The sequence below is a fragment of the Thrips palmi genome, unplaced genomic scaffold, assembly GCF_012932325.1.
Source record: "Thrips palmi isolate BJ-2018 unplaced genomic scaffold, TpBJ-2018v1 HiC_scaffold_16, whole genome shotgun sequence".
Taxonomy (NCBI): Eukaryota; Metazoa; Arthropoda; class Insecta; order Thysanoptera; family Thripidae; genus Thrips; species Thrips palmi.
The window spans coordinates 4,921,843-4,933,544 of NW_023144625.1; the positions used below are offsets into that span (position 1 = coordinate 4,921,843).

The 11,702-nt window shown below is 43.2% G+C and overlaps 1 protein-coding gene across 1 annotated transcript; it reads right to left on the bottom strand.

Annotated features, from left to right (window-relative positions):
- Positions 1-3,373: 3,373 nt before the first annotated feature.
- Positions 3,374-7,231, bottom strand: LOC117642255. The gene is made up of 3 exons (XM_034380245.1): positions 7,133-7,231; positions 6,231-6,332; positions 3,374-4,308 (listed from the first exon to the last, which is right to left on the bottom strand). The coding sequence occupies exons 1-3, from the start codon at positions 7,226-7,228 to the stop codon at positions 3,574-3,576; spliced, it is 933 nt and encodes a 310-aa protein (XP_034236136.1). The 5' UTR covers positions 7,229-7,231; the 3' UTR covers positions 3,374-3,573.
- Positions 7,232-11,702: the final 4,471 nt, after the last annotated feature.

An 11,702-nucleotide genomic window follows, 5' to 3' on the forward strand; every position in this document is an offset into this window, starting at 1 on the left:
CCTGGGTCATGCGCGGCGACAGGTCGTGGTCGAAGCGGCTGAGCAGCGTGACGTCGGCCACGCCCTCGCCGGCCAGGCGGCCGAGGAACGCGCCGAGCCACGGGGCGGCCCCGACCACGAACAGGCGGGGCTGCGGGCTGAGGCGGAGCAGGGCCGGCACCAGGGACAGCGCGCACAGCGCCTCGGGGGGCGTGTCCGCACTGGAAGGCCAAAGGCATGGAAAACTATGCCGTAGGGTCGATCAGTTGGGGACATAGTGGGACACGGGGTGAAAATGTGTGTCATTCGCACATGACAGCGTCGCGGAATTCCCTAAAGATACGAAGTGAAGTTCCCTGAAGTTCTCTCTACAAATCGAAGAGCGCACATTGTATGCTGTAACTAGAGCATGCCTGCTCTACAAATCGAAGAGTGTACATGGTATGCTCTAACTGGAGCATGCCTGCCAAGCATAAGCATGCACTTCCTAGAGCATACATGCCATGCACGCTAACTGAAGCATGCATCTAGTGCATAGGGGATGGGGAGTTGCCTGCATCAGGAAGCGTGTACATGGCATATGCACCAGTAAGTGCATGCTTGGCAGGCATACGCTAGCTGGAGCGTGCTTGCAGGCATGCTCCAGTTAGAGCATACAATGTACGCTCTTCGATTTGAAGAGCTGTCACATGTCAAATAGGACTGCTGATTCTTGGTCAAGATTTGACATTTTTGAACTCATGCCATACCTAGTGTGATGCTTTTAGTTTGAAAGTAACGTTTGATATGCATGAGTTCTAAAACGTCGAATCTTGACTAAGAACCAGCTGTCCCATTTTTACCCCGTGTCCAATGAACCCCAACTGACCCTAACTAGGCGTGATCGCGCAGTGGACCAGAAGACCGGTTAAGGTGGCCAAAATTCTAGACGCGACAATGAATGAGTCACCACCCCTCAAATGGGTGATGCAACATTGTTGCCCAACATTGGGTGACAACAAAATCATCACCCCACGGTTTGTCTTACACTAGCAAACGTGGAGCCCGTGTGGCATTGAACTAGAGAACCGAAGGTAGCAAGCGTGAGATCAACGGTGTCTTACAACTACAAGTGTGGGAAAAACGTGGCTCTCACTTCAAAGCGTGGTCACTTTGGTTCACGCAAGAAAGTATCAGACTGCCCCGTATTTGGATTTGCAGGGCGGAGTAGCGCGGTTTGTGCCCTTGCGAGGGCGTGCATTGGTACAGGGCTGCACGGCAAAACTGTAATGGCCTTCCAAAGGCGTCATTGCACCCTTGAAGGTCGTTAAAGACTGACATTCTCACTCCAGGAACTTGACATCACGTTGAAACGAATATGACACCATGCTCAAAGGAGCGTGACATTCTGTCACATTCGTTTCAACGTGACGTTTCCTCACAGTAAATGTCTTACGATGAAAGGCTGCGCCACCATATTGTGGTGGAGATTTTCTCCATAATATAAACAAAATTCTTCAAAATATCGAAAAGGCGCAGTGCACAATGGTATGTTATAAAGTCAGCTGCACCACCATATTATGCAACATTTCCACCATAATATGAAGAATCTTCACCGTACAACATTTAGAGTGCTGGGATGAGAGTGGAGGGCGCTATACTTTGAACGCCTTTGCTCTACCAGTGCAGGTCGGCCGGCGGCCGCAGCAGCGCGCCCGCGCCGCACGCCAGCGCGAGGAGGCCGAGCGCCATGGGACTTCCCACCGGACGTCGAGGAGGCTCCCGCAGCAGGCCCAGCCGGAAAAGATGTTATCGATGAGTGCCACGCACTCGCCACGCGGCCGTGTTTGCCGCGCCAACTGTCCGCAGGCACGTCTTCCTCTCCCAACTTCTGTTGACACTGACGTGCGTCGCCAGGGCCAAGGCACGCCGACCGACCGACTTCAACCAATTCCTTCACTGAAAATAGAAAGGTGAGACTTCTGACCGCTGTAACGGTATTACTTAAATGTACGACCGAAAAAGGGTCATACTGAAATGTAAGACCGAAAAAAGGTCATACTTCCATGTATTACCGAAAAACGGTCATACTTTATAGTGTATCACAGGTAAAGGCTGATATATCCCCAAGCTAAACAATAGCCAGTCTCGCTGATGTCTCACCTTTTTTTGGTCATAAATTTAAGCAGGGGGTAGCAACGGCCTAGCGAGAGCGTGAAGCGATGCTCGCGCCGTCAGTGCAGAGGTTGCGCACTTGTTCGAGATTATGAAAACTAGACAGTGTTTTTCAAAACACTTTGCACCGATAGAAAGGGCTTGAAATTTAGGGTGCATTAGGCTAATTGCCCTTCTCGAAACTCCTCCCTTACCTAATATTAAGGTGCAGTAAAAACACCGAAAAACACAAAAATCATAAAATTTAGGAAAAAACTCGAATGCGCCATGTTGATGTAAATGATTTCGCCCTTGTGTTCGGTTGAATTAGAAGTATCGGGCAGTCTACTAGGCCTAATGCACCCCAAATTTTGTGGCTTTTCGATCTGTGCAAAGCGTTTTGCAATCAACGGTCTAGATCTTACAATCGAAGCAAAATAAGTAACCCCTGCACCTTACTCGCGCATGGCTTCACGCGCCTCCTAGGCCGTTGCCGCCCCCTGATTTAAGTATGACCGTTTTTCGGTCATGCTTTTTGTATCACCGAAAATCGGTCAGATGTCTCGCCCTTCGAATTTCAGTGTTTGAACTGCTCCTGGGTTCACTGGGAACGCAAGGACGTACAATTTACGCCCTTTTGGGCATCAAAATCTTTCAGGGCGTCTATTTTTAATGCACTTTAGAAAGGCATTGATTTGAGATCTGATGCTTTTGCACTCTTGCAACAAATAAAGGGGGCATTGATCGGAAAGTTCACTGAAAAACCAAACTTGGTCGAAGGCGCAACTGGTGTGGTCTAGACCACGTTTGGTTTTTCAGAGTAACCAAGGATCAAAGGGCATTGCCACATTAACAACACGAAACGCTTTCAAAAGTATTTAAGTGCGAAGAAAGATCTCCCAGAGCTTGACTAAATAAATCGTTGAGTCGGTCTTGGTCGTTCAAAGTAGAACGTTTTCACGATCAATCGTTTAATAGCCGCAACACGGTGCTGTGTTCTACCGTGGAAATTGACAGAATGTCAGAAACTTGTCCAAAATTCTGATCAAAATTCGCACGCCTCTGAATCCTGGAAATTTATTCAGACATTCCGTAGAACTCAGCCCATTAATATCAGAACAAGTTTTGAGAATGTCAGCTTTCAGAGGTGCGTGAATTTTGATTAGGATTTAAGACATGGTTCAGACATTCTCGCAAAATTTACATGAACGGTATATTTCTGATAAATGGAGCAGATTGTGGAATGCCAGAGGAATCAAGCAACATTGCACTCAATTCTTTATTGTTGTTTCTCGATACAAATGTCCGCTAATTACAACTCTATGTGGTGATGAAGCAGATATTGTGGTTCGTAGTTGAAAACAGATCCGGGTCACCACAAAAAAAGAGAACAATCTTAAAAACAGACCGACAATCTCCAGAAATCCCAAGGTGGACAATCCCCTCCACTCATCTTCCCAGTTACTGGTCGATCCAGTCGAACTCCCCTAACGCAGGGAAGTCCGGACACTCGTCGCACTCGCCGCATAGGACCTTGACGGTCTGCATCGTGTTGGCCACCACCAGTTCGTCCCAGATAGCATTCTTCTGCTTCGTACACGTGTCCTTGGTGTGGGGCAGCTTTTCGTCGGGGTAGCCTGGAGCTCCAGCACGCAGCAGCACGACGCGTCTCAACGCCACCAGCCCGCACTGGTGCAGCCCCTCCGCCAGGTCCTCGAAGTGCCACTCCGAGTCCCCTTCGGACGCGCACAAAATTCGCAGTTCCTGCAGCGTGGCGGCGTGGGCCTTGGCCAGCGACAGCACTGTGGACACCGGATGTAGAGCCACCCAGAGCCACTCCAGGCCGCGGTGACCCTCCGGCAGCGGGGGGAACGTCACGTCCAACGGATCTTCATCCCAATCCAAGGCGAGCTTGCGCAGGTTGGGCATGCGCTGCACCGACAGCAGGTGTTGCTCCGAGACGTTCACCACTTTCAAGTCCACCAATTGCAGAGGCAGTGCCGGGGCATCCTCCACGGCTATATCTTCAGCATGGACATACAAGTAGCGTAGTGAAGGCATTTGCTGAATCACTTTTAAGTGTCTGCGGAGAGCGCCGCTGACCCTAAGCAACTCCACGTGAGGGGCCACGCGCTGCAACAGCGCCTGGCACCAGTTGGGTCGCTTGGCGCAGTCCACTCCGACCAGCCGCCTCACCTGCAAAGCCGGAAGGGGGTTCAGATAGATTTTCGGCTCAGTTGTCCAAGAGTACAGCTATTCCACTGTCTCCAAACAACGGAGAGAGAACTGTAATGCAAGCAGTAAGGTTTTAACCCGCGCGGAGGAACGTAAAATTTAGACTTAACTGGATAAATTTAGGTTTGATTCTAACTTAACTTTGAAGTACATTTTCTGGTACCTTGAACGCTTTTAATGGACGACCCAAGTGAAAAAATGGACAAAAACAGTGATTTCAACTATTTTTAATTTGGGAATGTGCATGAAACATTTCAGATACAGGGGTTTCAATCCTTTAAGTTGATCCATGAAGCGGAAGAAGGGGATAACTCAATTCTCATCAATTTTCAGGAGACACAAAAAACTGTTTGCAGGGTAAACTTAATCTAATCAGATGAATGATGCAATTGCAATTTTGTCAAGAAAGCCTATGAAAGAACTGTGAAATTTTTTTGAAAGTGTAGCATCACTCTGTAGACGATTTTTGTGATTTAAATCTTTACGTTGGAATGGACTACGGAACCATGTTTACTTAGTTCTCCTAAACAAGGCGGAATTTGGAGACAATTCAAGTAGAGCTGAGGTCTGCGTAGTCTGTATTTCTCTGGCACATTTTTGGAGTTACCTCTTTTTTCCAACTAGTGGGTGAGGAGTTAAGTTGAGTTGATTCTTTTAACGTCACATTCATAAAGACACAAGTGAAGTTATCTCCTTTTGGCATTTTGTGCAATGGAGTTATGCGGACTTCAGTTGAGTTAGCTCCATTTTCCGATTAAATTTGGACCGTAAAAGGGGTCAAGTTGAGTTATATCCATTTTTCATGTGGATTTTCTCTTAAATTCTAAAACAAAATTCTATCCTAAATGTTGAACGGTCTCTGAGAAAAGTGGCTTTTTAGTGTTTTTTGGAGCGTTGGGGAAAAATCATCCTGCATCTTTCATTGGGACGGAAAGTCTTGAAAATTTTTTTGGGTTATCCTGAAGATGTATAGAAGAGATTTTAGTGACGGAATTTTCAAATTCAACTTTTGTCCTAAGATATGAGTTTTCAAGTTTCAACATTTAAAAAAAAGTGATTTTTTTCCCTTTTTTCAAACTTAAAGGTGTGTTTAAAAAAAAAAGTAGGGCTGATATCAAGATTCTGTCACTAAAATTTGTCGACAAGTGGACAAGTCATCAATGAATAGAGTCCATGCAAGACGACTCATGTAGGTGTTAACCAGGAACGCAGGAAGTCTTTCTACGACAAAATTTTTTGTCGACTGAGCAAAGCTGTGAAGTTGAGCGTAGAAGCCAACGACAACTGATCTCAATGTTATTTCCTTCCAAATGATAAAGAAACTACCCACTTAGCTTAAAGGTGTTCAACCTGTTGAATTTGAAACCTACTATGCACATTTTTATCTATGAACTTTGAAAATACTATTTTTTGGAATTTTGGCGATTTTTTCACCAGGGTTCCCCCCTAAACTGTTAGGAATAGGGTCAAAAAATTTGGTGTAATGATGCAAACCATCCTGAGGCACAATCTCAAGATAAAAACTCAATTTGGAGATAAGTCAAATTATTCCCTTCTTCCGCTTCCTGGATCAGTTAAGTTGCTCATATTTCGCGCTTGAAATAGCAAAGAAGAACATCCTGCAAGGTATATGTCCTAAAAATGTATTTCAACGGTAAAAAGCGGGCGCGGCGTGAAATGGAAAAAATTTCCAATGAGCTGTTCCAAGAGTTTTAAATTCTGATCGCTACCATTTTCGAAGGAGAGTCACGACCTATTGCACGTCGATGCCCCTTCATGATACCTTCCTTTGAGCCTTCTTACCGCTGTTGGATAGCAAGCCCTGAGAGGAAAAGACAATGTCACATGGTAGCCCTGTACCAGGGTGCCCCACCTTCCCTTACCTTTCGCGGGCCGGCGTCCTTGAGCACGTCATCCAGTTCCTGGCAATGTTCCTCCCTTTCGCTCAGTTCCAAGACATCCAGGCACTCGTTGGGGTGGTAGACCTGGAAGCAGAATGCGCGATTGCATTGGACAAAGGAGAACACGTTCGGTTTTGCGGTTCTCAATAACAAATTAAACTGGTAAAACAAAGGCACAAAAATAGAGTACTCCAAAGAAGCTCTGGCCCGGAAGAAGAAGAACAAAAACGGAAGTAAGAAATTGCAGTTTCCAGGAGAAATATACGCTGAGGACCCTCATGCGCAGCGTATATTTCTCATAGATACTTTAATTTCTTACTTCCGTTTTTGTTCATCTTCCGGGCCACAGCTTCTTTGAAGTCCTCTATTACGCCCTTTGAGGCATAGACACTCTTTTACGCCCTTCCCAAGGGCAGAAATCGTTTTATGCCCTTGGGAAGAGCGTAAATGCTCTAGAAAATGAAAAGCATGCATGGCACGCTCCCCCAGGGAGTAAACCACAAAGCACGCTCCTTCCTGGAGCGTGCTTGCCAAGCACGCTTCACAATAAAGCCTGCTTGCCAGGCACACTGCGAATGGCAGCATGTGAACCACTAGTTTAGAATGGTTTGATTCAGTGAATTTCGCTACTCCTTTGAATGATTCAAATGGTTTGTTTATTTACTGAGAGTAGGGCAAGAGACTTGGTCTGCGTCACTGTACCAAAGCTTCATAACAACGACAGGCTATTTCTGCGATTAAAAAAGACGACATCTCACTAGTGTAAACATGGGACCACTGGTCCAATGTCTATGCTGTACAAACCACATAGGTCACAAGTGCAAACCTACAGGCTTGAAGACATGAATCATCCCAGATTCATTTTGCAGCTACACATAGCTAACCTCATGCTGTAGACAAGGGCACCAAAACTTGTTGCGAAGGAGACGTGCAGAGACGCGCCCCAGCCGAGGCCCAAGCTCGACAGTACACTTCTTCATACTTCCTCCACTTCTGCGGTCATAGCTGTCTTCATATTATAACTTGTCACATCAAAACAACGAAACAAAACGTCGCGAAAATGAGAAGAAATGTCATTTCTCGGCGTCCCGGCGGCCGCGGGTTTGTTGTTTTCGCGGCCGTGTCGTCTGCTGCGATGGCATTTGTTTTCCAGAGGTGCCAACCTACGAAAATACAACTTAAAACAATAGGCACGTTTTCTGAATGATAAATGATAAGTTACCTACCAAAAAATAAAAAGTCTGCGTCGGAAATTGAGCTCAAAATTTTCTTTTAAGTATTGGGTGATTTAGCCGGGAGCTAGGTTCGCTGTCGGGCTCATTTTCTTTCTTCGCTTTGTGGGTTGGTGTTACTTTTCTGTTGCGCTTACACTGGGAACCAGCTGAATCCGTTGAGGCGCCAACTCGTTGGAAAGTGGAAGAATTACGGATCAGCGGCTTAGCGGTGAAAATGATTGAAGTAGTGTTGCAATTTGAGGGGCGGGTGAAATTGTTGAGGCTGGACACAGCAGAGGAGAGTACGCTTCGGGAGGAGTTTGAAAAGTTGTGCTCCCGGGACCCTGTGCTGCTTCGAAGGTGCCAGACCCACTACCCGACCTTCAAGACCTTCAACTCGCGCCTTAGCATGGACTTGGAAGTTGAGCCATGGGACACTTTAGAAGACGGGTTAGTGGTGAAGGTTTTCTTCGCGGCCTTCGATTTGGTAAGTACGAGGTGAGCAGTTCTTGGGTTCAATTTCGTGAAATGAGAGATTTTGTACCTTTCCTTGTTGTCTGTCAATGTAGGATTCGTCTGATGTGGTGACAGTGGACCAGACGCCCATTGTCTCTGGATCTCAAACTCAAACAGGTAAATTTCATTTTTTTAATTATTTATCAGGAATTGCAATAAACATTTGATTTAATACAAATTATTACCATTTCACACGGACAGAATTACCCTGCACAAGCAGGTAAGGAAATCCTTCCTTCAGTTCCTATGAGCATAGTATTGTAGAGATGAATTACTAACAGCTATGTCTTATTTCAGTAACTCAGATAGAGAGTTCTTAAGCCAGATAGGAGTCCACACCATACACAGCAGATTCAATAGTTTCTCAACCACAAAGAAACTTCCACAGGGACAAAACCAAGAGGAAAGTACACCAAGCACAAGTAAAGCTACAATGCCGCTAATGACAAAGAAATCCCAGCATGGAAGTACAACTGCAAGACCCAAACCAAAGTCTCAGAGGTAAATAAAGTCATGACTCTTCAGTGCTGCTAATAATGAAGTACAAATATGACCTTGTGACATGGACTGCTTTCTACAGATTATTGCCATGACAAGTATGCTCTTATGGAATTACAGGGTCATTAATGAGGTTTCATCGTCATCTGATTCGGAGAAGGATGACAGGTATGAGAATGAAAGTATTGCCGCCCTCAACTCCAACCGACTGAGACTGCAAGAAATTCTCAATATTGCAGGTAAGCATACTTTTTCCAACAGTAAAGAATTTAATTTTAATAATTGAAATTAAAAACTAATGTATTTATTAAATGTATTTTCACTCTGTAGATCCAGTTCCAAAACTGAGAACCCGAAAAAACACAAAAAGGAAAGGTGAGTGGTGCTGCTAAAACATTCGACAATATGAGATGATACACAATACCTAATTATGTAATGGTTTTATGATTTGCCAGCAGGTACAGCTGACAAGGAGAATTGCAGGAGAGTCTCACTACCTAGAGCCGTTAAATCAAAAAAGATAACAGATGATACATCTGAAGGTAATAACAGCAAATGGCTTTATACAATATACATTTTAAAATCCTAAAAGACATTTATTTAAGTTCTAATGTGTTAATTGACATGTTTTTCATTGAAGTATTTATTACTATACAAATTTCACTTATATTTTGTTTTTGTATTTCACTGATTGTGGCAAAGATGGCCCACTGGAAAACCTTCTCTCTACACCTACAACTCCACCTTCAGCCTCTAGAAACGCACAAGCAGGTAGTTCGGGTGATACTCAGGATAGCGTTCTCTCTTTGCCAATGTCCCCAGTCTGTGGAAATGCACAAGAAATCCAAGGTTCAGATAAGCAGCAACAAGATACTGCAAAGGTAATATTCTCTGAAGTTCAAGTATAATCATTGAATATCATACATTAAAAAATTAACAAAGTTAAATTATTTGTTTAAAGGCTTCTACAGTTAAAAGGAGGAAGCCAAATAAAGTAAGTAAGCCTGCATATGTTCAATGCCTGTTGTCCATTACAACTTGAAATACTAATAAACGCTTAAATTGATACAGAGAAGAAGATTGATTGGGGAAAGAATTACCATATATACTGTTCTACCACCTTTTCCTCAACTGCTGATTGAGAGCATTAACAAGGGTTTAGTTTACATCAAGCAGAACCATACTCGAAGAATGAACAGTTTTCTCCAGTCCCACATTCTGAGCGTTACCAAAGGGCTGTATTGTACAAGGAAAGAGCACAATATCCTGCGCAGCCAAGTGGTTAATAGGCTAATTTCAATGAAGGCTCCAAACATCTATTTGTACAAGGCAAGTATTATCTGTTTAAGGTAATAAGTATAAGAGGACTGTAATAACTTTTCATCTTTCCTGTTCACAGAAACTTCTTATTAAGAGGCTCAGTGACAGCAATCGTAATCTTCGAAATTACAAACTAAACAAACTGCCAAGATTACTTGCAAAAAGGGCTGCACAAGAGGCAGATGAAACAGACACTGAAGAAGAATTGGTGGATGGCCCTCGGTTAGTTGATACTAGTCAGAAAAAAAAAATTCAAATTGAAAATTTACAAAAATTTCACCTAGGGCTTTGTTTATTTTCAGGGTGCTGACAGCAGAAGAAGCTGATGACATTTTAAGGCAGCCAGTGATGAACAAGGCTACAGTCCAGAATGCAATCCAGATTAGCCCACTTCTAAGAGCAGAATATGCCCGCTGCCATTCAGCAACAGAAATGATGGAGACATACCCCTTCCTGAAAAATACTGAAATGGTAAGAAAATGACAATGATATCACACTAGCACTATCAACCAAAGAAAAACCCCACCTTGCAAGTAATAATTTATGTTGAACCTTCCTCTGCTGCAGCTCCTGTTTGATTACTCCACGAGGGTTCCTTTGTCACTAACTTTAATCGAGCAAAATTTCAATGACAGTGTAAAACCACTGAGCATGATCTTATCTCTTGAAGAGCCCAAAGATGAGCTTCAAAAGATTAAGTTAGTCATTTCTATCAATGAATACTTCAGGGATGACAATCGTAATGATTTTCCTTGTGTACAGTTATGGGACGTAAGTATTCACAGATACCTTAAACAAAAAGAAAAAACCATTGCAATTTAAGATCAAGTTAGAAATGATAGCAGAATAAAATAAAATTAAATAATACTGTAGCACTAATAGTTTACCTTTACACACAGGCACATAACAACTCTGCTGCTCCTCTAAATGACATACCTCAGACGCAGGCACCAGCACTTGTTGTGGCAGTAACCGACAAAGATATTAAAAGTGCATCAGTGGTGTTTGATGGGGGTTATTTATTCTCCCACAAGGAGCCAACAGCATTTCAATGCACTGCTCTTCTCATAGCTAGTTACTTGGTGTATCAAGTAGCTTATCCAGAGCAATACAAGAAGCAGCTAAGGGCTTTAGAATATATTTTACATGGAGAAAAGAAGCAAATTGATTCATGTGTGAGGAATTTCTTTAAGAAATTCTTTGCTGCTGTTAAGAGGATCTCCAAGAAAACATGTAAGTGAATTTCAGGCACATCTGCAAAATATAAGAGAACAGAAACAAAATTGATAATTAATGTTTTCTTTTCCAGAATCAATATTTTATAAACAATAACCTTACTTACATTTAACAAGCACCAGCTGGACTGGGACTTTCCAAATTATTCATACCATTAAGTTGACATTGTTGTAATATCTCGCTCAGTAGCAGCTTACTATGTTAAACAAAGAATTCAAATATTTTTAAGTCATTTGCCATTGAGTTGCAGAATTGCTGAGTCTGTGATACTTTTTGTTTGTTATTATAATTTTTATGGCAGATTTAGTCTGTCTAAGCTATGTTGTGTTCCATTCTTATGTCAATATATAAACAAGTTGGAGAGATTACCTATAATGAAATAGAGATGTTATATTAAAAAGCTGTACAAAAATTTACCCATTCACATCACAAAATGTAACCAAAGTACATGGAGGTGGAAACATACAGAAGCATTCACACAATGAGAAGAAAAGATAGGAAAATGGAAGTTGCTTTACCTTTCAATTTAGCAGTAATTGTCAAAGGGTTTCTGAGGTAAAATATAAGCTTTGAGGCCTCTCTGGAGTCCAAAACTAAACCTTAACATTGGAAACTTGTACTGAAGTTCAGATAATTTTATGACACAGTTCTCTTGACTGCATTGCTTAAT